This window comes from Danio rerio, chromosome 6 (genome assembly GCF_049306965.1).
Source record: "Danio rerio strain Tuebingen ecotype United States chromosome 6, GRCz12tu, whole genome shotgun sequence".
Taxonomy (NCBI): domain Eukaryota; kingdom Metazoa; phylum Chordata; class Actinopteri; order Cypriniformes; family Danionidae; genus Danio; species Danio rerio.
The window spans coordinates 31,110,543-31,136,785 of record NC_133181.1 but is presented as its reverse complement, the minus strand read 5'-3'; the positions used below and the strand labels follow the sequence as shown (position 1 = coordinate 31,136,785).

The 26,243-nt window shown below is 34.1% G+C and overlaps 1 protein-coding gene and 1 long non-coding RNA gene across 23 annotated transcripts in view; one reads left to right on the top strand and one right to left on the bottom strand.

Annotated features, from left to right (window-relative positions):
- The window catches only part of lpp (LIM domain containing preferred translocation partner in lipoma), a 497,264-nt gene that overhangs the window by 57,830 nt on the left and 413,191 nt on the right, over positions 1–26,243 (bottom strand). For all 22 annotated transcript variants that reach the window (XR_012407423.1, XR_012407424.1, XR_012407422.1 and 19 more), the window contains 1 exon segment: positions 23,425–23,506. Coding sequence is in view for 19 of the 22 variants with exons in the window: in XM_073953329.1 (XP_073809430.1) it covers positions 23,425–23,506 (82 nt within the window). In the remaining 3 variants the exon portion in view is untranslated.
- LOC141386288 (uncharacterized) overlaps positions 1–26,243 on the top strand; it is a 174,157-nt gene that overhangs the window by 55,031 nt on the left and 92,883 nt on the right. The gene's annotated exons all lie outside the window — the stretch shown is intronic.

Here is a 26,243-nt window from a genome sequence, read left to right as displayed (position 1 = left end):
GTTAAATGTTCATGTAGTATAGACTGCAAACGAGAATCATAGGGCTGGTGATGATCCTATCCTATTACCTAATTTAAAAACAAACTACAATTAAAATAATGTTTTTTAAAATAAAGTAAAATAAGTAAGAAATAATTCTGTGATATTGTATTTTTGATAATGTTCCATTAAGAAATAAAATTAGTGAAATAGGTATTATTATTTATTTACTTTTTTAGTAAACAGTTTGTGTTTGCATGTAATGCTGTAATATATATACAATTGAAGTCAGAATTATTAGCTACCCTTAGAATATTTGTTTCTTTTTTTATTTCCTAAATTATGTTTAATAGAGCAAGGACATTTTCACAGTATTTCTGATAATATTTTTTCTGCTGGAGAAAGTCTTGTGTATTTTATTTCGGCTAGAATAAAAGCAGTTGTTATTTAAAAAAAAAACTATTTTAAGGTCAAAATTATTAGCCCCTTTAGGCTATATATTTTTTGGTAGTCTACAGACTCAAACCATCATTATATCATAACTTGCCTAATTACCCTTACCTCCCTAATTAACGTAATTAACCTAGTTAAGTCTTTAAATGTTGCTTTAAGCTGTAAAAGTGTCTTGAAAAATATCTAGTAAAATATTGTTTACTAAATAAATTAGTTATTAGAAATGAGTTATTAGAACTATTAGGTTTAGAAATTTAGGTTTAGGTCACACCATATTTAAAAAATGTTTGCAGTGGACAATTAGAACAATCATGCTGCCTTTGTTCATTTCATCCCCAGCTTACCAAAAAAATAAAAAATGGACAAATTTGTTATTCGTCCTTTACAAAAATGTTTCTCACCAATTCACCTCCAGCAGTTAATAGTAATGATACTGGATAAAAAAGCATACTGGACCCAGGTGAGGAAGTTCCAAACATTTCGGGTCACAGTGCTAGCAATACTGGAAACACGAAATGCAGGAAATACTAGGACTACACTGAATTACTGTGTAAAGAAAGTCAAAAGTTTTATTATTTTATTTTTTCTTACTTTAAATAATGGACATTAGATTACAAAAATGTACTGTAAAATAATGGAAATTAAATTACAGAAATTTACTGCAAAACAACAGACATTAAATTACAGAAATTTCCTTAAATTTTAATTTCTGGTAAATTACAGTAATTTAACGGTCATTATTTTATGTTTTTTATTTTATGTCCCAGCTGCCGGAAAAAAAACAAACGTTTAATAATTTATTTATTTATTTATTTATTTATTTTTTACAGTGAATGGTTTTATTCCATTTTCTCGAAGCAAAGAGTCTCTGACTAAGACACAGTGCATTATCTGCACCAAAGTTCTTGCTAACGAATGCATGAGGCCATCCAAATTGTTAAGACATTTTGTCACCTAAGAATTGTAAGGTTCTATGTGACATTTTTGTCAAAATTGAGTTATTGACATATTCTTATTAAATGACAACTTATTTACATTATGGGATGTTTTCTTACAAGTTGTTTAGATTTTAAGGCCTTTTTATTTAAATACAAATGTTACACACATGCAGTGATATGAATATATATGCAAAAACTTTGAAGCTCAATATCACAAAATCATTCAAAACGCAGATAGAACCTTATGGTTCCAAGGTGACGACTCATCCCCAATAACACGAAAAGCCCAGAGCAGTTTTTGACTGCAAGCCACCAAAGGCTTACATCTATTAATTACAAATAGCTATACTGGTGTTTTGCTTTTATATTTTACATTAGGCTATTATTTGTTCATAAACATATCTAGATATAGTAATAAACATGCCATTTGTTTGAAAACAACATTTTTGTCATCCTTACTGCAAACTTATACAATATGCGATAATAAATTAAATGTGAAAGGGGCCTTATATTATTTTCTGGGGGAAAAGGGGGTCTTAGCCAAAAAAAAGTGGTTGGGAACCACTGACCTATACCACATGTCTTTGGACTGTAGGGGAAAACAGAGCACTTGAAGGAAACTCACATGAACATTGGGAGAACATGCAAACTCCACACAGAAATCCCAACTGACCCAGCCGAAACTCGAAACAGCAACCTTCTTGCAGTGAGGCGACAGTGCTAACCACAGAGCCTTTGTGTCACCATGAAATAGTTATATAAACTTAATTACAAATGTGTTTTATTTTGTAGATCCACTTTCTAAATTTTTTTTTTAAAGTTTTTTGTCCTATTTACACACAATACAAACCTTCACTCAATGTTACCAGTGCAGAGTAAAAATGCATAAATAACACAAGTGCCAAAAACCACTTCACAAAAACCTACCAATTAGCATTAGCTATTCTTTCTTCTTGTGTTTCCACTATTCTCTCCTTCTGTCCTGTCTTTGTGCATTAGTTCCAAAGGCCTTCAATACAGCTGCATGAGTCTGGTTTTCCTCAAGATGACAAAATGAATGGGTGTCGCCAATGTGCTTCAATCTCTCAATGCCCCTTACCCATAACCCCCTGTAATCTCATTCCCATGTCAGCAAGTAATAATGAGGCAGAATGGGATGTGACTCTGGAGCATGGGGTTTTATGCCACACTGCATTACCTCTCAGAGCGCCAAGCCTGCAGGCCAACATGTAGACGACAGAGAGATGGGCTGAGAGGGAAATGCATGGGCTACTTGTCCTGGAAGTAGGTGGGAAGGATGGCATGGACAGGTGCTAGGATGTAAATAGGACGAGCTAGGCAGAAAAAAAAAATAAGAAAAAAGACGAGAGAACTAGAGATAAAGCAGAAGGCTGTGAGTGAATGCGTTGGAATGGATGTTCGTGTGGCACAAAACATTCTTTCTTGGGGTCAAACGCTCAGCCTCGAATGAAATCTAGCAACATGATTCATTGTAAGCCCTGGAGCTCCTTAAACTAGGCCTGCAACGCAGACAATCTTGCAAGCCTCAGTGGAGCTGTCGCAATGAGGCACAATCGCCGTGCCGCGCTCTCCGACAATGAAGGTTCGCGTGAGATGATACATATCACCTCACATGAACTATCGTGGAAAACCGGCCTTCACTCAGCATCTGCAGCAGGAGCCCGGAGAAAAGAGAGAGAGACTGAGAGCAAAGAGACAGGTTTAAGTGGCACGCCACACTCTAAGACTAGAAAGCAGCGTGTCCTTGGTATGAACCATAAACACGGCCTACAAGAATAAAAGAATAAAAATAATGATAATAACAGGCTTTCTGCAGGTGTCATCAAGTCAAATTTAAGACCCTTTTAAGACCATTAAGAATTCAATTTTACAATTATATAGGTTTAAATACTTTTTTTGAAGATTTTTTTCTAATGGCCCAGTATTATCACAAGGTGCTTTATTTTAACATTCTAGGCACAAAGTTTAAAGCACATGGTGCAAACGCATTAAGGGCATGTCCAAATCCCCTTTTTCTATTTTAAGGACAGAAAAATACCTGCTGCTGTGTTTAACAGGATTGTACGTATTCTCTTGACGAGATATGGTTGTGTTTTAAGCATAACGAACATTAAACCAATCAGAGTCTCATCTCTCATACCTTTTACAACACGTCAAAACGACACTTGCGTCAAGCTGAAACTAGCAAAAAACATTTGCATCACGCCTTGCGCAGGGTGTATGATAGGGCCCTTAGTCTTTGCCATGACGACATTACGCAGCACGGTGGCTCAGTGGTTAGCACTGTCACCTCAAAGCAAGAAGGTTGCTGTTTCGAGTCCAGGCTGTGTCAGTTGGCATTTCTGTTTGGAGTTTGCATGTTCTCGCCGTGTTCACATAGGATTCCACCGGGTGCTTTGGTTTCCCACACAGCCCAAAGACATGCATAACAGGTAATTGAATAAACTAAATTGGTCGTAGTGTATGTGTGTGAATGGGAGTGTGTATGGGAATTTGGTGTCCACTGTGTAAAACTAAAAAAAATATGTTGAATAGGTTGGCAGTTCATTCCGCTGTGGCGACCCCTGATGAATAAAGGGACTAAGCTGAAGGAAAATTAATGAATGAATGACGACATTACATACTGTGAAAATAGACTGTCTATTTTGGAAGCTAGTAGTAATCAGCCTAAAATTTTAATGCATAACTAGGTTATTTAGGTTAACAGGCCAAGTTACGTGAACCAGGGAAGTCATTAGACAACAGTGGTTTATTATATTTTCAATATATAATATTGATTGTTTTTTTTTTTAAACTAATAGAAACAATGCTTTCTCCAGAATAAATAATATTATGGGAAATACTGTGAAAATTCCCTTTTTCTGTTAAATGTCAATTATAAACTTAAAATAATTAATATGTCTTAAGAAGGCTAACATCTGCGGCTTCGACTGTATTGAGGCTACCCAATATACAGTAGTTGGGTGACAGACTTGAGTTAGGTTGTGGTGAATCTGTAATGCTCTATGGCATGATGTTGCCCTCAGGCACCAAAGCAACTTTCAATTTTTTAAGATAAACCCCACATTAAAGTAGATGACCAATGATGTTAGAGGTGGGTGCAGGTTTGACCTATCCTCGATGGGGTAGAACAGTCCTTTTTGGGACCATGGCCAGCTTTAGCAAACTGCTAGAAGAAAAGATTCATTTTTTAACAAGTTTAAATTTAAATGTCTGTATAACATGATATCAGTGATGTGCATGAACATGTGGATATTGTTTTTATTTATACTATTGGATATAGCAGATTTTCATTTGATGCCAAAAAGGTTGACAACTTGGGATGCTTTATGTTACTTTTATATTACTTTGGATACTTTCTGAGGGTTAAAAGCTTAAAAACACATTCACTGTGCAGTACTGTAACTCCAAGAAAAAGAATGACCAGTACACTACTTAAAATTTCTCTTTTTGTTTTCCACCAAAGAAAGTTCCATGGGTTTGGAACAAATCCTTTGAGAGTTAACTGCTAAAAGCTTCATACTGTATCACTCCACTACTAATCTCAATATATTGGCAGATGGCCCTGACTTAACATGAGCTGAAAACATGGACTGGATCTATTGAACACCAGTCATTTATAATTTTCATGATATATCTCAAGAATTGAACAGACATCAGGTTGCACCTCTCAGGAAAGTGAAAAGTTGGCAAAGTAGGAGTCCAGAGTCCCTCCCAGTCGACATAATTACAGCTGAAAATGGGCAGGAACAGACTGGCCATAAGATGCGCTGGGGTTTTTCTCTACAAACTTTCTATAGCAATTTTTTTACAGTAGCCAGAAATGTTTTTGTAGAAAAGGCCCCAACTAGCAAAATACAAGTTTCAGGAAGAGAAAACATGTTGATGTGCAGCTTACCATATTAGTTCAATTGGGCTTTCTTCACACTGCGAGGCTTAGTGCTTAAATCTGATTTTTCTTTTTGCATAGCAGTTCAATTTTCTTTTTGTGTTTTTTTGTTTTTGTTTTTAATGTGGCAAATATGAAATTTCAAATGTAAACTGATCATGATCCTAAACTGACCCTCATGTGCAAAACTACAAAAACCAACTACAAAACAGGAATGGGGAAAGTTACTTTAAAAGAAAAGCATTACAATTTTGGGTTACTCCCCAAAACTAGTTGTGTTGCTAAATTATTTTTTTATGGTACGAAATGCGTTACATTACTTTTGAGTTACTTCTGAGTTACTGTTTCCATACCTGCTTGAGGTTTGATCTCTTTCAAAACTTTTTTTTTATTTTAACTTACACCTTCATTTAACTTTTAAAAATGAATAAAAAAATAGAATAATGTTCCCTTTAGACCTTCCCAAAGCTATACATGTTGTATATACAGATTAGTGAAAGTTAAAAACAATGTCTGCTGCTTTTGGATTATTATCTTATTAGTTCAGTAAAATCACTGTCCATCTAATTTTTTCCATACGTTTAGAATAATAAGAATACTTCCATAACAGAAATGTTAGACTATGCCATCTTGTTTTTTTTCTGTTCTCATGGGTAGTGTGATTCAATGTGATTACACTAATTTTAATTAAGCAAATTATTTTTTAAAGCGCATTAATTAATCTAAAAACTAACTCAAGTTACATTTTTTTAAAGTAACTCAAATATTATTGCTTCATTTTTGAAAGTAATTAATTACTTTAAAGCGTTACTTAGAAAAATAATATTTAAGGATGCTCTGATCAGGAGTTTTGGAGCCAATACCGAATACAGATTCCTTGTCATGATTGATCGATACTTTAACTTTAACACTTTTACTTTATCTTTAACACTGCATAAAGCACATTTTCCCTCTTAAGTGTGATACTTAAGTGGAGATCTGGCCTTACCTAAGAGAATAAATGAAGGATGTTGCATATTTTTCCTTAAACACGTCTCTTAAAACATTTAGTGTGAACAAGTCATGGTCAGATGCAGCTTCACTGAAAATAATAGATAAAAAAAAATTGGTAAGAAAAAGGACTAACAATGCAATTTGTTAACAATAGAAATGATGGAAGAATAATTCAAAGCGCATCAATGAAGAAAAAGTTTAAAGTGTATATTTTAAAATGCACCTTCTTCTGTGTGTAAACCTGTAAACGAACACTTGCGATCGGTTCATGTGATCGGCCAACTTAGCAAGTACCGATCGAATCATAAAATGTGATTATCGGTTAATACCGATCTCCGGGCGATAAATGTAATACTACATATAAATAGTAATACTATTATATAACTTGCGTTACTTGTAATGTAATATAACTATGTACACAAGATGTATTACTAATGTGTATTTCAATGACTGAAGCCTAAAATAAGACTTATATAATTGAAAACACTGATAAGTTTTGATCTATGTCAAGTAATGCAATCATGTTCTCTAACTCAGAGCCAGCACTCACAAGAAAACACATTTGAATTTAATAGCTGATCACACAATACGTCTAACCTAATCAAACCTCTGTGATTGTTCACACCGGACAACAGTCAAGACTGACCCCACTATAGTGAACTCATCAAGAGTTCAGAGCAGCAAAGAGAAAAAAAAATATGCTTGTGCCAGTGCAGAATGTTGATGCTTGTTGGTCAAAAACGACATTAAACTGTCAGACCTGTATTGAAATGAATACCACAAATGAAACTGGCCCGAATCAGACATGACAAATAAAAGATCTGAGTCACATTTGCCTAAAGTGTGAGCATAGCATTATATTCATGTAGAGCAGGTGTTCTCAACTCCAGCAAGACCTGGACACAGAATAACACAAAGCCAGGACTTTGAGATAATGGTTTCAGTGACTTTACATGCTGCTTTGCTAAGGACATTCAGAATCTAATCACAGCAGAATGATTATTACTCCATGTTTTCCAGAGTCATCTGTAAATGTCAGCGTGTCCAACAAATACAAACTGAATCTCAGGTATCGTGGGTGGGTATAGTTGATAGGGTAAAGATCAGTCCTGTTGTGGAAGAATTTACTTACAGGTGTAATAGATTTTCTTTCCAGTTGAATGCAAGTAAAACAAAAGACATGGTGATGTACTACAGGAAGGCTTCTCCAACCCCCAGCATAACAAATATTAAAGGCTTGGACATTGAAATTGTTGACACACATAAATATCTAGGAGTCGTTATTGACAAAATGCTGACATTTCAAACTACTTTCTGCATTGTAGCTTGGTACGGTAATCTGAGTGTGTCAAATAAAAACAGATTGAGCAGCCTGGTGAAGGTGGCAGGCAAGACCATTGGTTTTAACTGAACTGGTCCAATAGTAATTTACCATAATTATGTTTTAAAGAGAGCTCAGGGTATCCTATGCACCCCGGATCACCCATTGTACTCTGTGTTTCAGCTGCTGCCATCAGGATGTCGTTTTAGAGTTCCTATTTGCAAGACAAATAGAACTAGAAATTATTTCATAATGGTCCAGGGGGGAGGGATTGCAACTAATGATGTATTGTATGTTGTGTGGTAATATTTTATTAATGTGTACATGGAACTTCGCCTGTGTTATGGCACCTTGCTGCAATTTTAGCTTCCCTAAACGGCATGATAAAGTTGAGTCTGAGTCTGAGTAAAGACCGGAAGACTGTGAAAGTGCATTTGGATTGAACTGATCACTCAGAGTTAAAGCTATTGGATTTATCATTCGCCATTTAAAGAATCACAATAGTATAAAATAGCATTTCATATGATAGCGTAGACCCACCATCAATCTGAGTGAGATTAAAGGATAAAAAAACCTGTTCTGACATGGTCAGATAAACCCCTTTAAGACTATATACTATGGAGCGGAAGTGTTCACTCATCTGTAGCAGTTACGTGATCCATCCGCTTCTGCTGCTGTTTTTAAGCCTCAACTGCTAGAGGTCAACCATGGAAGACATGTTTATAACAGGGTTGGGTTACCCAAATCAATCACAAACTAAATGTAATCACAGAGTTGCTTTTTCTGGTCTAATAACTTATGAGTTGAACTCTGCAAACTCTAATCTCATTATGAGTCAGATCAGATTTTCATTTGTTGTGTAATTTAATTGTGCCATCTTTATGACAAAAAAGGGCAGATATTTATGTAGTAATTTCAATTTTTCTACATACGTCATTATGCATTTTGCTGGTACCTGGGTTGGATTTTGCTGTCAAAATGTCTCTATTCTTTCTGCAATAGATTTTATGAGGTGCTGGAAACATTCTTTAAAGATTTTGGTCCATACTGACGTGATGGTCACACACTGTTGGAGAACAAACAAGTGCACAGCACATTTAAAGTCACTAAAATAATCACAATCTCTTTCATTGTCCAGTTTGACACTCGACTTGAAGTAAGTAGATCATCTTGACAAAGTCTACATGTATAAAAGCAACTGCTGTTGAACTACTGCCATGTACAGTAAGTGGTTGACGAGAGAAATTTGCATTAACAATAAGTTGAACATGTATAAAAAGTAATCTGTGAGTGTTTAAACTAATACTATAATGCTTGTTTTACATTACTGGAATGCTTGAGTTTACATCACTTTTTTTTGCAATTAAATCATAATCTAATCATAGCAAACTATATATCAGTGGAAAGGTCTAAGTCTTCTGAATACATGTTGCACTACTATCTATTATTTTTCTTTAATATGTAGGAAGAGTAATAGGTTAAACACGTCACCCTATAGCCTGTTGGACCATTTACGGTTACATATTTAAACCGTAATATTAAAGTATAAACAAAGCAATCATGACAAATTATTTGACATCATTTGAAAGCTAAAATTTTCAAGTTTTTATATTTTGGGACTGAATTCTGAAAGATATTACTAAGCAACAGTTAATTATTAATTTACAGAAAGGATACTCATTAGAGTTGTAAAGCAATACTTTGCTACAGCAATCTACATATGAACAATTTTTAGATGTTTTTGAAGCTACATTGAAATTAAATACCACCAAATGTCCTACAGTATGAAAAAATATGGTTTAAATTCCTCAAAATATAGGAGGAGCCCTTGTATGGTAACCAATGAGAACTGTATGTGGTCATGTTTTGTACTGCAGCCAAAAAAAAAAAAATAAAAATCTTACTGAAAGCTCATTTTATGAGGTATCAACTTCAAATTTGGATTAGAATTTGTGTTTAGCTTTAATTTACTATCAATTTTAAACCGGCTTTGTAAAATACATATTTTGTTATAATAAAAATATATATTAATTATTTTATAATTTTCCTAAACATAAAGGCACATAACTTTTTTTGATTCTACTATTTGAACAGTTTTCAGCTACAATCTGACATCTGTCTTTAAAATGAGACCAAGCTTAAATCAATGCACCAAAGTGTTGAAGATTGAGAAACATTTAAGGTGAACATCATTTTAATGTCTATGTTTAAACTTTGGGGCGACAGTTAACTAAAATAACTTTCAGCAAAGCATAAAAAATTAAAAGATTATTTTTTTCATAGCAATATTACTTTTTAAATGTTAAATTTTAATGACATTATTGTATTTATTATGAATTTAGTTTTGTTCTACTGTTGCAAAGCACTTTGTACTCTAAAAAATCAATTAGGTACTTTATTTAAAAATTAAAGTTGCAGTAAGTTGATTGCAATTAATTTTGTAATTATGCACATAGTTAAATAGTTTATTAAATTTTAAAGCAAGGGATTACAAATTTTTTAAGTAAAGTGAATTAATTATTTAAAAATCAATGGTTTTAGAATTTTTTTTAGAAAAAAGTAAAGCCAACTAATAGCCTTTCTGTCCGCACCCCTTAATGTGCAGTAAGGTACACTGTACACATCATTTTATGTAAAATTGTACGAAATTTACCGTACAATAATGGACATTTAATTACAGAGATTTCCTTAAATTTACATTTCTGTTAATTTTCTGTAATTCAACCTCTGTTATTTTACTTTTTTTTTTCGGCACCCCAGCTGCCTGAAACAAATAGCAAAATTATGTTTTTTTTTTTTTACAGTGAACTATATAAATAAAAGTTGATTGAGTGAAGATAGAGATATATATATATATATATATATATATATATATATATATTTCTTAAATACAAATGACAAGTTAAAATACCAGGCAGCACATTGGCTCAGTGGTTATCACTGTCGCCTCACAATAAAAAGGTTGTTGGTTCGAGTCCCGGCTGGGTCAGTTGGTATTTCTGTGTGGAGTTTGAATGTTCTACTCATGTTTGCTTGGGTTTCCTCTGAGTTCTCTGGTTTCCCCTCACAGTCCAAAGATATCCAGTACAGGTGAATTGATTAAACTTAATTGTCTGTGGTGTATGTGTGTGTGAATGAATGTGTATGGGTGTTTTCCAATACTGGGTTGCAGCTGAAAGGGCAACCCGCTGGATAAAATTTGTGCTAGATAGGTTGGCGGTTCATTTTGCTGTGACGACTCCTGATTAATAAAGGGACTAAGCTGAAATTTTTTTTTTTTTATGAATAAATGAATGAAATTGTCTGGAGTGTATGAGTGTGTGTGTGTGTGTGTGTGTGTGTGTGTGTGTGTGTGTGTGTGTGTGAATGAATGTGTATGGATGTTTCCCAGAACAGAGTTGCAGCTGGAAGGGCATCCGCTGCATAAACCATGGGATAGTTGGAGGTTCATTTTGCTGTGGCGACCTCTGATAAAGAGACTAAGCCGCAGGAAAATAAACGAATGAAATTAAAATACGAATCCTAACATTATTTTCTTTATAGAGCACAAATGAAAACATAGATCTTGTGTACTTCATGCATAAGTATTATTTCTACCGCCACATTATTATTTTACATGATTTGCTACAATTCTCTTGAACAAAAGCTCCTTAAACAAGATGTGCAATAGAATAAAAGTGGATAATATCAAGTACATATAAGTCCTGCCCTGCATTATAATCAAAGTCCATCTATAGTGCTGGAGATCAGGATTGAACCAGCAATGAAAAACAATCTGAACAGCATTTTCACCTTCATTTACATTCAAGATTTGGCAGATGCTTTTAAACAAATCACCGAAATTACACATTTTAACTGCTCTTGACACCTTGGTGTTTTCCCATGCTGTACTATCTGAGCTATATCACTGCTCTAATGCACGTTTCACCTGAGCTTAGAGGTCAGCAGATCTGTGTTGTTTCTTATTTTGTACCACACCACTGCTGTTCTAAAGCTTCAGATCATCCATGCTTTTTCCCCCTTTCTCAGTGTAATTTTTTTTGAGCTACGCTTGCCAGTTCCTTTCTAATGTTTTGACCTGAACCCCGACTTGTTCAGCAGATACTTCAGGCTCTTTGTGATTCATCAAGGCTGGGGAATGGACTAATGTTTTGAGTAAATTATTTGGGTTTTGTAGGGTTGCTATTATTTGTATGTTAATACAGCGTATGATTCAGAGTAATTTAATGCTATTAGCATTTGCCTTTGAGAAGATGTCCGAATTTCTAAGGCCTTTTTCAGCTTTGCCTTTTTCCACAATTGTAACGTTAAAAACTCTCTGTGCAGGTAAAATAGTTGCTGTGACATAATAAGTAGACTGTCATTTGGGTCACAATATGCTTTACCCTTAACATGTCATAGAGGCCATGGTATTTATTTATAACCACTAAAACATGAACAAGAAAAAATGAAATAAAATAGAGCCAGTGCAGCTGTTGAGTCAGGAAGATGAGCTCACGGCAAAGTTTTACTGTTTGTATTCTCATTCACTCCTGGTCAATTGCTTGTCTTTTTTAGTAACCAGAGACTTTGCATTGCCTAAGGCAGGTAAGATCTGGATCTATTCTATTTGATTTAAAGCTTTTAAAAAATCGTTCTTTTCAGCATCACCACAAGAAACCATCGTCTGCTTGTAAACAAAGGCTGTCTCTTCTTGTAGTATACCAAAACTATTCCTGCTTCCCACTGTGGAAACTTGTATTACAAATTTCCAAAATCAATAAAAGATTTTTAGCTAAGTCCCATGTCACTGGTTAGTAATGTTTTTACACTGAACATAAAACAATTATAGATTTAACATTAACATACTGAATTAAATGAGGTCTGTAATAATTTCAGGCACATGCCTTTTGGTTCAGAATATTTACAAAAAAAAAAAAATAAAGTATTTCTATTGTTTATAAAAATTATGTTGATACTTAAAATCCCCAAATCAAATATAAATGTGTGCTGTTTCAGTTGATGCGATAAATAAAACTTCATCAGATATTAGATAAGAAATTGCCTCTCAACTTCATTTATGTGTATCTTCTGATCTGCACATTTTCACATTCACTTCATATTATCACTGAAAAACCCAAAAAGTTAAGGTACAGTAACTTAAACCATTTGAGGAAACCGATTACAACAAACCATTTCAGTCAACAAACTGATCCCAATGAGTACTGTAAACTTAATCTATTTGAGTAAACAAAGTAATTTAAGCACAGTAAAACCCAATAATTGAAGAGAACTCAAACCAACTGAGTACTGTAAAACCCAATAAGTTAAGACAACTCAAACCATTTGAGGAAACTGATTGTTACAATCCATGAGTTTAAAAAAACTAATCTATATGAGTACTGTGAACTTACTCCTTTTAAGTACTGAGATATTTAATGAACTCATACCTTCAACACTGAGTTCAAAACTATTGTAAAATGAGTGGAATTAACTTTCTGTAAATCTGGAGTAAGACACACTCATTTTATTTAATAAAGTTGAATGTTGATAAAATTCAAACAATGAATGCTCTCTTGACATTTGACATTTACTGATGTGGTGTGTGACAGATTGCAGTATTTTACAGCAGATGCCTCAGTTCAAACAGCAGTAAATATTTCTCCCCTCTTTACCATAGGTTATAGCACAGAACAAACATGAGCAAGACATGAAACTCTCAACTTTCTGTGTTTTTCAAAACCACAAAAACTAGTTTTAAGTAATTTGGCATGCAACAGTACATTTACCTCAGGTGGAAATAGTTAAAGGGACACTCAATTGATTTATTCTGACTTATACTGACAGGAGTACTTTTTCCTTAGCTTAGCAAACGGCATTGAATCAGATTGGATGGACCATTAGCATCTCACTTAAAAAATTCTAAAAAGAGTTTTAACAATTTTTCTACTTAAAGAATTTTCTGTAGCTACAATGTGTGCTAAGAGAGGCAGAAAATGAGCAGTTGCTATTTAAGTCAATTGTCTAGGAACTTACACACACTTTGACATTACACCGCAGCGCTGTTACCTAGTTACTTAAGTGGGGATTGTTTCTAAGTGCTGCATAAAAATATTGTGCCTGCTGCAGCCATGGTACAGCAGCCTTAGTACAGTCTTAATACAAAATCTAACTACAGAAGAGTGAAGCTTTAAATAGAAAAATATTTAGAACTCTTTTTTATTTTATCGAGTGAGACGCTAATGGTCTAATCCAATTCATTGATTTATGCTAAGCTAAGCTAAAAGTGCTCCAGCTAGACCCGGAGATCAGCTGAAGGGATTCAAAAAAGGTAAAACTCAACTATTTTACTATATAGGGGAGCCTATTTCCAAGACAAGTGAAGTGTTCCTTTAAAGAACATTACAATGATTAGTCATTTTGTGTACCAATTTACCCAATTAAAAAAGTAAACAAAATAATACACAAATTTCCATGATATTGTAAATATTTACAATATGACCAAGAAAGTGAAATGCCACAATACTCAAAAAAGAGGAACACAGAAGCTCATATGGAGGAAAACAAAGCTAGTTGTGCATCCTGAGATAACAATGTTACTAAATTTTAAGTGCCACAGTAAAAGTTCCTTGGAGGACAATGAAAAGCATGCCATGAATAAAAGAAAATTTCAAAGCTGACAGCATATAGCTACAATGCTTTGGTACAGCTGTGACTTTAATGGGTCGTGTAGTAGTGTTTTTGTGGAAACTGTCATGTCGGCCTGCACACACGGAAACTTCACCAGAAGGAGAGAGAGTCAGCGCACTTGACCTGTTTCAGGGTTACAGCACTTTAACATGCCACAAATCCTACGTTTCCATGCACACAAGTGGGAGTGAATTTTAAAGCAGACTCCTGAGACTTCGCTAAGGGCAAGTGAGTAATATGCAAATGCTCAACCGGAGTATCTAGGACAATGCACAACACTCTCTGATAGAAAGCTCTATTAATACACTGCGGGACGCTGTAGCCTTTTACAGAAGTGTTGATAGTGTTGCGTTGAAACACAAAGCTGAATGCCACTTGACCCATTTACTACGGTCCAATGTCTGGGGTCTCGGCCCTACACTATGCGCTCAAAAAAAATCTCAAACTCTTCCAAGATTCTTCATCAAGTTTTCATGGCGAGATGTCTTATAAATTATGAGTATCTCCAGCTGACTTGAGAAAAATGCTGCAAATCCCCACTCCTAACCGCAGCACAAAGAAAGAAAGACAGAATCAAAAAGTTTGGGCTGACCGTTGAGTCGTTTGCCTTTCAAAATCTTTAATCTAATTTTTCAAAATCTTTGAAAATTGATCTGACACATTTTTGCACCCCATAAGTTTTTGGAGAGCCAAACTAAAGAACTAAACACTTCTGAGAGTTTTCTAATGAGTCACACAAACTCAACCTCTCTGAAACCATACACACGCACACACACAAAAAACAGGATCTCTTGCAGAGCACAGTGAGATCGAAATATCAATTAATCAGAAACTTCAGAGACGGTTTTAGCAGCGATTCGCTTACATGACACATACAGTGTGCCTCAAAGTCTGCATTATTCAAAGGCCCATGTCCCGCTTGTGCTCTTTAGAAATGAAAATACCTCATAATGGAGGGAGGAAGTGCTGTGTGCGTTGGCTGGAACGGTGATGAATGCAGCCAACTGTGAAAACTATTATGTGCTCCTTGTCTTATGACGGATTATGTTCTAGCGTGGCGTACAACGGAATTACAATGTAACCAATCCCGCTAATAATTACGCTAATGTATCTCACCTCACTCAGACTTGTAATTCAGAGTAAGAAAAAGAAGAAAAAAAGGGAATCCCTGGAGATGCCAATCGCTCTGTTCCAGCAGAACAAACTACAACACAGCCAAATGAGGATGAGCGCTAAGCGTCCAGCCGGGAGAGATCATGGCATTGACTTGGATTAATTTAGTTAATTATTAGCCTTGGGGTTCCACTTCAGCAGTCACTCACAACACCACTTCTATCCCCTATCATGCCCTTTTAAAAGGCAGGAGGCCTTGAACAAGTAATCAGATGGGTAGCAATTACAGAGTTTCTTATACTCAAAGGGTTGCTCATCTTTCAGGCTGGATCTTCAGAGGAGCTCTAGATGACATCCTGCAGGATCATAAGCGGAGTCTTTAGGGGAAGGAGGAGTGCAGGGATAGGAGAGGCAGCAATGGAAGAGGTGCTGTAAGAAAGGAAGCGATTCTTGGTCGAAAATGCATGCTGGTGGATTATCTGTGTCTCTGCAAGAGGTTTTTGTGTAGTAACTAAATTAATTGGATGGCAATTTACTATCCATTTTTTGAGGGGGATTTTTCTTTTGTAACATTCAGGGCTGCTTTTTAAATTTGCACAACAGGAGAGAGATTAGGCAAATGTTTAATTGGTTTTAAGAAACGATGAGCTTCTTTCTTTTAAGCAAAAGACAATGCTTTACATTAATATAAAACATAAAAACTGTCGCTTTGTGGAAATAGCTACTATAGTTGAACATAACATAACTACAGTATGATTTATGCATGCAGTGTTTCAGTAAAATAAAATAAAATAAGATAAAATAAATAAAATAAAATAAAATAAGATAAAATAAAATAAACTAGGAAAAAATATGAAAAAAATGTATTTAATTTAATTTAATTTAATGTAATGTACTGGGATTGGTCAACTAATTAGACATAAAAATAAATAAAATTAAATTAAATAAAATTAAATAAACTGGGATTTGGTCAACTATATAGACATTTATTATTAATAAAATAAAATAAAATAAAATAAAATAAAAAAAATAACTACAACTATTTAGACAATAACAAATTAAATTAAATTAACTGGGATTTGGTCAACTAATTAATTATTTATTATTATTATACTTTATTTTTTTTATTTACCGTTATCTTATCTAACATTTACTCTCATAAAAGTGCCTTCTGACCCATTCTCAAAAATCTGTACATCTTTTAAAACTTTTAACAATTTTGTCAACTTTGAGGATGTTACCACAACGTACAGTACATTTCCATTAAGCTACAGCTACTGACATAAACTAAAAGCCACAAATTCTCTGGGTTTCTGACCTTCACATACAACACTACCTTTTCCCCTCTCTCTCTTTCACTCTCTTTAACCTCGTCACACCACTGGCTTTCTTCTTATTTTAGCCGTTCTCTTTAATCCCAGGAGTGCAGTGCTCTCGGTCTGCATGTGTCATTCTCAGTGACTGGCCATGCCTGACTGACCTGGGTTCACAGCAGACCCATTTACAGGCTCACTCGCCCGCGTTCAACCTCCCTCCAGCCATTAAGGCAGTTTGCAAACACTGCGCATATATGTGTGTGTATGTGTGTGTGACCATGCAATGTGCACTTGTGCCATGCATTTACTCCGGGCCACTCGCTGCTGACACATGCACTGATGAAAGCAGGACACATGAGGCCAGACCCCCCTCTATATTATTTCATTTAACCCTTACACCTTGCTTCATGCAGACCAGCTTTTTACACACAGGAGGACTGAAGCGCTTCGGAATGCAAGTGCGTGTTAACATAGGGAAATAGGATGACACTGTTTTTCTTGCTATGTCAGAATCAGTGTTGGGTAAGTTACTTTAAAAAGTAATTCATTACTAATTACATTATTAAAATATTTAAATTACTTCTCTAATTTCTCAATTTGACTCAACACTACGTTATATGTAAAAATCTCAAGGCATAGACAATAGAAATCAAACTTTTAAATAATTAAACTTGATTTAAACGTAGAAAGCATAGAATGGTTCAAAGTAATGACTCCATATTTCATACATACCAAAATATTGACATGTATTTCTGTTTCTTAAGCATGTGCAATTTTCAGACAATTGTCTATAGTTTACAAATTAATAAATACAAAACATATATTATTATAACATAAAAATAAAATTACTCTGTTTCTATTAATTTATTAATATAAAAATTATTTTTTATTCAAATATGCATTTTAGTGACATTTTAAGAACTAATCTTTGCTGAATCAGCTTGTCGGACGGTGATCAAAACCTCATTCGATGCACTATAAAATATTTCCTACAATGTTGTCAAAGTGCGTACTATACTATTTTACTACAAATATTTACAAATTTGGATTTAACAGTAGGTTAATCTCTTCTAATATTAATCTCTATTAATATCTTATAAAACTGTAGTTTTATAAGAAATATTTTAATGGAATTAGCATTCAAAAAATGAATGGGACATATGAAAATATTACTTATTTTTAAATACAAATGTATTATCATCCATCATAAAAAATAAATAAATAAATAAACGATTCTGGTTAAACTTGTTTTAAAATAAAAACTGCAGCATTTAGGCAAATAACAAACTGGCCCAATTTATGGTATAGCAGTCAAAAATGAGATAAATGAGCACATGTTGGGTTCAAATTCTGGACTTTGTCAGTGGGGAGTCTGAGGCCTGATTTACTCATAGTATTTAAGGCAAGTGTAAAAGTAAATGTTTTAAATAAACAAAACAAAAAAACAACAAAAAAAGGGAAAAGTAGTTCTGTACTTTCCTTTTTTTTTTCTTTTTTTTTTTTTTTTTTGCAAATAAGTCACTTAGTTACAGTAGCTATTTACTTTGAAACTAATTACACTCAACACAAGTCTGAATACAGACCCGGTTAGCAAGGTTAAGCACTTTCACATCAAATATACAAATATTTTAACAAACATATTTAGATTTAATATAATTTAATTCAGCCCCCCTGAATTATTAGCCGCCCATTATTTTTTCCCCAATTTCTGTTTAACGGATAGAAGATTTTTTTTCAACACATTTCTAAACATAATAGTTTTCATAACTTATTTCTAATAACAGATTTATTTTATCTTTTCCATGATGACAGTAAATAATATTTTACTAAATATTTTTCAAGACACTTCTAAACAGCTTAAAGTGACATTTAAAGGCTTAACTGGGTTAATTAGGTTAACTAGGCAGGTTATGGTAATTAGACATGTTATTGTATAATGGTTTGTTCTGTAGACGATCAAAAAAAAAAAAAAAATGCTTAAAGGGACTAATAATTTTGGCCCTAAAATGTTGTTTAAAAAATTTAAAACGTCTTTTATTCCAGTCGAAATAAAACAAATAGGACTTTCTCCAGAAGAGGGTTAGGGTTAGGAATACTAAAAAAATAATACTGATAAATAAGGAATACTGTGAAAATTTCCTTCCTCTGTTAAACCTAATTTGGGAAATATTTAAAAAAGAAAAACAAGGCAGTGAATTGCAATAATTGCATTGAAAAAAGCGGTAAAATAAAATAAATGATATATCCTAACCCTAACCCTAAAAAAAAGGAAAGTACAGAATTACTTCTCCCTTTTTTTGTCGTTTTTCTTTTTTTTTGTTTATTTAAAACATTTACTTTTACACGTATATATTTTTTTGTAACACAGGCTCTGGAATAATGTACTTTAAGTTCATATTTCAGTGAAACAAAACATCAACAGACTCTAAAAATGTCTATGAACTTTGCTCTTTAGTTTTTATTCTCTATTGGATTCAGGTCAGGTGATTGACTGGGCCATACTAGCAGCTTTATTTTGATTTTAAAACCTGTGTTTGGTATCATTGTCTTGTTGAATTTTTCACTTTGGTTTCAACTTCATCATCTGGCAATGTAGATGTTGGGACAGAAGCAGCTAATATTAATTTACACTGACATCAGATGAGCATTGCTTTCTAACTACTGAAAATTTTCAGCAGATGTTTGGGCTTTCCATGCTTTTTACACCTTCTGTTTTTATGTGTTTCTTCATGTGACTTCTTAAATGTGTAATTTATTTTTATTACACATAACTTAAATAAATAGTGAAAATTGTGATGTGTCAATATTTATGTTACCTGTGGTACATGTATAATAGGCCCCTTAGACAGTGGATTTATATGTATTGATGTATTAATAAAATAGGCCTCTTAGATAAACAGGAGGAAGTAGTGAATATGTGAAAAGCAGAAAGCAGAGCTCCGTTTCCCAGTAATAGAGTAAAAATAAAAGCTGACAGTAAAAACTGATGGTAAGAACTGCAGGGAATGTATTCTGTCACTTACGGTAAAAAGGGAAGTTCACATTGCTGGAAATGGATGAATGAATGTGAATCCAGAAAAGCAAACACACACACACACACACACATGCGCGCACACAGACGTGTACACACACCACACACACAAGCACACACACATGCACACACACATAACTCACAAGTACTTCAGGAGCACTTGGTAATTGCAGTCAGGTGTGGATCGGAGCTCTGCAGAAGGTACCGTACAGTGGATCTCTAGGAACAGAAATGGGAACCCATAGTCTACACCTGCTTCCTAAAAAGACAAGCATAATGCTTGCTTGTGGCCTCATGTAAAGGTCAACGAGCAAAAGTCTATCTTGCAAGATTACATAACTGCTACATCCCTTTCAAACATGATGCAATATCATGAATGTCACACAAACCAGCACACAGAGACTTACAGCTCACAAGTGTAGAAAGTGCCTCTAAAACAGGAATGTTTCAATGTAGAGGACATTTTCCGTTTGCAGTTATTTTGACATTATGTTCCATTGTGTTTAGTTCCTGTTTCTTTACCCTGTTCAGTTTTGTTTGTGATTACATCCTTATTTGCTTCCATTGTAACCTATAATTATCACCTGTACATTGTTTAGTTCATGAATTTGTTCGCTGTATATTTAGCCCTTAGTTCGCAGCCTGAGTTTGTTATTATCTTAATTTAATGTGGTTGAGTGCTAAATAACCTTTTTTTAGGGGCCAACAAGACAATTTGAACTATTATTTTGATTTTCCAAATGACTCATTAAAATGTTTATGAGTCATAGGACTGGTCCCAATTACTAATCATTAGTTGACGAAAAAAGGCTTGGTTGACCAAGATTTTATTGATGGGCAGATCGTTAATGGCTAGTCTATGATGTGGTAATAGTACATCAGACAGGACATGTAAACACTTGTCTATCATTCATCGACCTCAAATAGCAACTTTACATGGCCACACCATCCATTGTTAACCTAGAAAAATGACTGCTATGTTGGAGTCCTTGCAGAACAGAACTGCTGTATTCGCTGCATGACAGATGGAGGCACCTGTGAAATCACTCCATTCATTTTTGGGTCCTACAGATAATAGTAATGCATCTTTCAAATCTGCAAAATACTATGTGATTGTTTGTTTCTACTCACAAAAACATTATTTAAAAAGGTAATGATTCGCACTCATCAAGTAATTGCTTTGTATTGTTTTATTTTTTTCATTCTTCGGGTGATTTAAAGACATAAACGTTTCGGCACAATGCCTTCCTCAGTGAGACACAATCCTCTAACTCCACCCTTTTATCCTATAGTCAATCACAATGCGTCATTAGTTAGACGGCCACTCTCATTTTCATTTCATTATTCCATGATTAACCACATAAAGACTACTTATCTTCATATTTCAAACATTATTTCAAAGGGAAATAGTATATAAATTATTATCATTTACCAAGTGTACATCAATACAATGAAAATCCGACAGATAAAATTAAAAAAATACATTTGACAGTCACTCTATGATTAAAAACAATCTTAACTTCACCTCAACACACATAACTAACCACACAAGAAACGTTTGTGTCTTTATATCACTCGGAGAATGTAAAAACTAAAATAAACACTCTACAGTTTGTCAAATATTGCTGCTGTTGGACAACATAATTTACTTTTAAGGCTGTTTTAGTTGAGAATATAGTTGTTAAGATTGCAACTATGCAGCTTATTTATAAGGATAGTGCTTATTTTAAATATCTATCATTTCGGAGAGACGTTGGCAGCCATTAGCCTGTCATTGAGCAGACCAAAGACGGCTGACGTTGTTCATCGACAAGATGGCGACAGAGACAAAAACAGGTAAATGACATTCTAAATTGATCCCTCTATCTGTTTGTATGCTGTAGTGCTGTATATGTCCCATATAATTGTAGTTTTTGTTTCTAAAGCATCGCCTGTTTTCTTTACTGCAGACTAGTTCAGTAAATAGAAAGAAAGAAGAAATGCCCGCATGTGTTTTGTGGTTTTCCTTATCACAAACACAACAGTAATCTGGTAGTGTTGGAAGTGCTTTGACTTTTCCGGGGATTATTATTGTGATCTGTGTTTGATTTTATTTTTTATGTACACGATTATGCTGTCGAACTGTTCTATAAATACAATATAACACTTGTAGCAACGCACATCTTCCACCAGTGCCAATATACAGCCACATCACACTGTTACTCGTGTGATATTGCTCATATATGTAGGCAATTGAAGACTTTGTTCGATGATTTAAACTGTTTAATAAATGGATGAATAGTTGACTAATGGCTAAAATAAATGAATACTAGTTGACCAAAAATAGCTTTAGTCGAGGGTAGAAAAAAAATGTAAAAATGTGAAAGAATTAGTAGATACACAAATTATGAAACACATTATATTAACTCTAACTTTAACTCAGTGATGATCTCAATGAATCAACAAGATTCATGTGGATTTGTTTGATTGCCCTCAGTGAAGAACCATTGAAATTTCAAAATGTTTTAAACAGTTTTAACAGAACAAACTTTAAATGAAAAACTAAGCTTGGAAATTTGATAAATCCTCTTTCAAAACATAAGATTCATGGATTTAAAGCTGCATTAAAGGGATAGTTTACCCACAACTGAAAACCCCTTCCTCATTTACTTACCCATTACTTTTTACAAGTCAGTACAGGTCAATACAGGTTATTAGCTTTACAATCTCTTCTTTAGTGATCAAATAAGGTAAGAAACTCATAAAGGTTTGGAACCACTTGAGAGAACTATCTCTTTAAGCAGTCATTTGAAAGCAGCCATCACAGAACTATATAAAAAGGTTTTCATTTAAGATTTAAAGGGTCAACTATTTTAGTATTGTAAAATATAGACGTTAATGGCATTTTGTACATATTAGACAGTTGTTCTGAACCATAGTTTAATTTAAGCATTTCTCTTCACCTTTTATGTAATCATATATGTACTCATCATGCAGATAAAACCTGGTTTGTTGGTCCATTGGTCAGATTGCTTTAACACCAAAAGCAAACTGCTCCAGAGTTTGTTTCCAAATGGAAGCCCTTCATTTAAGCGATCTAAGGTCTAAGAATTGTTTTGGTGCTGATTCAAGTGCAACTACCATGTTCATACTGTATGAATAAATGAACCTAATGTAGAAAACAGTCTTGATAGCCCTCTAAAGTTGAAGAACCCTCATCTTAGCTGATTTGGCAAATAGTTTTTAATCGATGTAGGAAATTCTACTAAATGTCACATTAAGTTTTCTATTCAACATTAAATGCATTGTCTTCTCTAGGTTTGTATTCAGATTTTAGCATCTTTAGTATTATACATGTGTTTATGTATGTATGTGTGTATACATAATTTTTTTTTGTAATTATTTTCTGTTTGTTACAACTTGTATTTTTCTTATTTACTTACACATTGATTAACTCGGGTGATCATTGTTTGCAGATACGATGTCTAGAGTTTAACTATATCTTGAGTTCAGTTGTGTTTCCTCTGTGACTTGATGAAGACCTTTTAACTTGAAAGTTGTCCAGATAAATTTGTCTTTTGCTTTTACTTTTTCTATCTCATTAACGTAGAACATGTTTCAGCAACAATCAGAAAATCTTCACATATGGTACCATTTTAGGGTCCAATGTGCTTAAAATAAAGGAAGAATAGAATAATTTTGGAGCATAGTAGAGAACATACCGAAATACTCCTCAGATGGGGGATTATCCATGTCATACAGCATCTTCTTAGTCAAGCGGTCCAGTTCCTCCTCTGGACGACCCTAAAACACACCAAAGATATACACCACAATTATACATACTGTACACATTAACAAACAATAAACAATAATCAGCTTGTGGGCAAATTCTACAAAAGCACGTATAACACAGACCTTATAATGTATAAAGCAAGCTGAAGTTCATGATTACAAGATAACGGCAGGCTAATTAAATGAGTTGACGCAACAGATTTTCATGGATGTGCTCAAGCATCTCTTAATTAGAAGGATCGTCAGCCTAACGAGATCATCAGTCTAACAAATAACTCATACATCAAGACTGTAGCTGAGGTTTCAGAAGTTAAAGTGAAGCTTGTGACAACTGTGTTCTCTCCAGCACCCAGAATCTTATCATGATGATCTTCATTACGATCATCCACAGCTCATTTTTAATTGACAGTTTGTTCCTGTACTAAAGGAGCTGTGTTGAAGTGCTGCGAGCTGCATTTGTTTGTTGTAGATATTGTAGTGCAGTGAGCAGAGCTTACAGTGTATGGACACCACACATACATTTACTGTATGTACAGTGCTCAGTATACTGTATATAAGCACACCTCTCACAAATCTTTAAATTTAATATTAAATTCATATTTTTAATAAAAAGCTATACAATATAATATTTGTGCATATCCATTAGATTAGTCAGTACTGAAGCCAAATCTGGAGCATATTTAACAAAATAACTTAATATAACGTTCCAAAAACTAGTACACTCATGTGCATATGTTATAGAAAAATAATAAATACACATTTTAAAAAGAGGAAATTAAAAATTTAGTTAAAATGTTGTATGTTATATTTTTTGTAATATTTTGCTTGAATTAAATTGTATTATCTTTCAATTTCTAAATATGTTTGGTGACTAAAATATTATTTTAATAAATATACCTGTTTAATAAATCTGTTGTTTAAATTCATTAAAATACATTGCCTGTATTTACTGAGAAATGGAAAAAAAATGCTCATTTTCAAAATGGGGTGAACTTAATTATGCTGACCACTGTATAAACAATGTATATAACACCTTGGTATTTGGATTATTACGGATAAGTATTTTAGCAAGATTATTTAGCTAAATAAAATGCTAAATATAATATAAATAATATATTATTCTTCTGTAAAAAATCTTATTTGTTTTATTTTGGCTGGAATAAACGCAGTTTTGAATTTTTTTAAAATTGGGGAAAAATAAAGAGGGGGGGGGGGGGGGGGGGCTAATATTTCTGACTTCAACTGTGTATATATATCGGCTTAGTCCCTTTATTAATCCAGGGTCGCACAGCGGGATGAACCGCCAACTTATCCAGCAAGTTTTTACGCAGCGGATGCCCTGCGTAAAATATACATACATAAAAACGTAAAAACATACATACATACATACATACATACATACATACATACATACATACACACACACACACAGTAAGGTTCATAAATATTTGGACACCGACACGATTCTAACATTTTTGGGTTTAAATAGAAACTAATAAGATGTGATTTAAATGCAGACTGCCAACTTTGATTCAATGGTATTTACATCTCAATCAGGTGAACGCTGTAGAAATTACAACAGTTTGCATATGTGCCTCTCATTTGTTAAGGGTTCAAAAGTAATTGGACAGAATGATAATCATAAATAAAACTTTCACTTTTTAATACTTGGTTGCAAATCGTCAATTACAACCTGAAGTCTGGAACGCATTGACATTACCAGAGACTTGGTTTCAAGAGGATCCTGGTGGTGCTCTGCCAGGCCTCTAAAGCAACTGTCCTAAGTTCCTACTTATTCTTGGGGCATTTTCCCTTCAGTTTTGTCTTCAGCAAATAAAATGAGAGCTCAATCGGATTCAGGTCAGGTGATTGAAAAAAAACTCTTCGAAAAACTCTTCGGTATGACTTTTAGAATTTTTTGACTCATTAGCCCCTTTCACACAGTGATACCGGTAAATATCTGGAAAATTTGGACTTTACCGGTATATTCAAAAAAGCGCTGTTCACACAGGCGAGGACATTACGGAAATTTTCCAGAAAAGAGCATTCACACATCCATTCCAAAATACCGGTAAATTCTGACATCATTCACGACAAATGAGCTTCGGCTGCGCTTGTATTTGTAAACATTTGACTAAATTACAAACTCTGTGGATGATCAATATTGTGAACAACTTTCGCAGCATCACTTTCACATGTCGAGATGTTCATAATATGTGCGTGTGCAGGCGCTCACAGGCTGTTTCACAGGCACACGCAAAGTTTAAAGGTAAACAAACAACTGCTTATCATAAGCATCTCATCGATGATTATTTACACAGTTGGCATTAAGAAAAACATATAAATGTGATCTGACTAACTTCTAGCAGCTAAAGGTGTCTGGAAAAATATTCAAAGGCTTTTATTCTCACAAACCACGCAGACGTAAATGCGTCTGACTGTTGTGATTGGCTAAAGCAGATGTCTCACGTCAGCACGTTCTAGACGTGCATGCGCTTATTATGGCAATCTTCCTTCTGCATTCACACAGCGCAGCATTCCGGCAAATTGCCGGTAATCTTACAACTTCTCTTTCCGGAAAATAGCCAGAACGAATTTACCGGTATTTTCAAAAAGGACCTGTTCACACATACAACCTTTCCGGTCTGTATGTGTGAAAGGGGCTAATGTCATAGTTACAATTGGCTTGCATTATGGAAGTCACTAAAACCCTCAGTTTCACAAACAATAAATTATTATTATTATTATT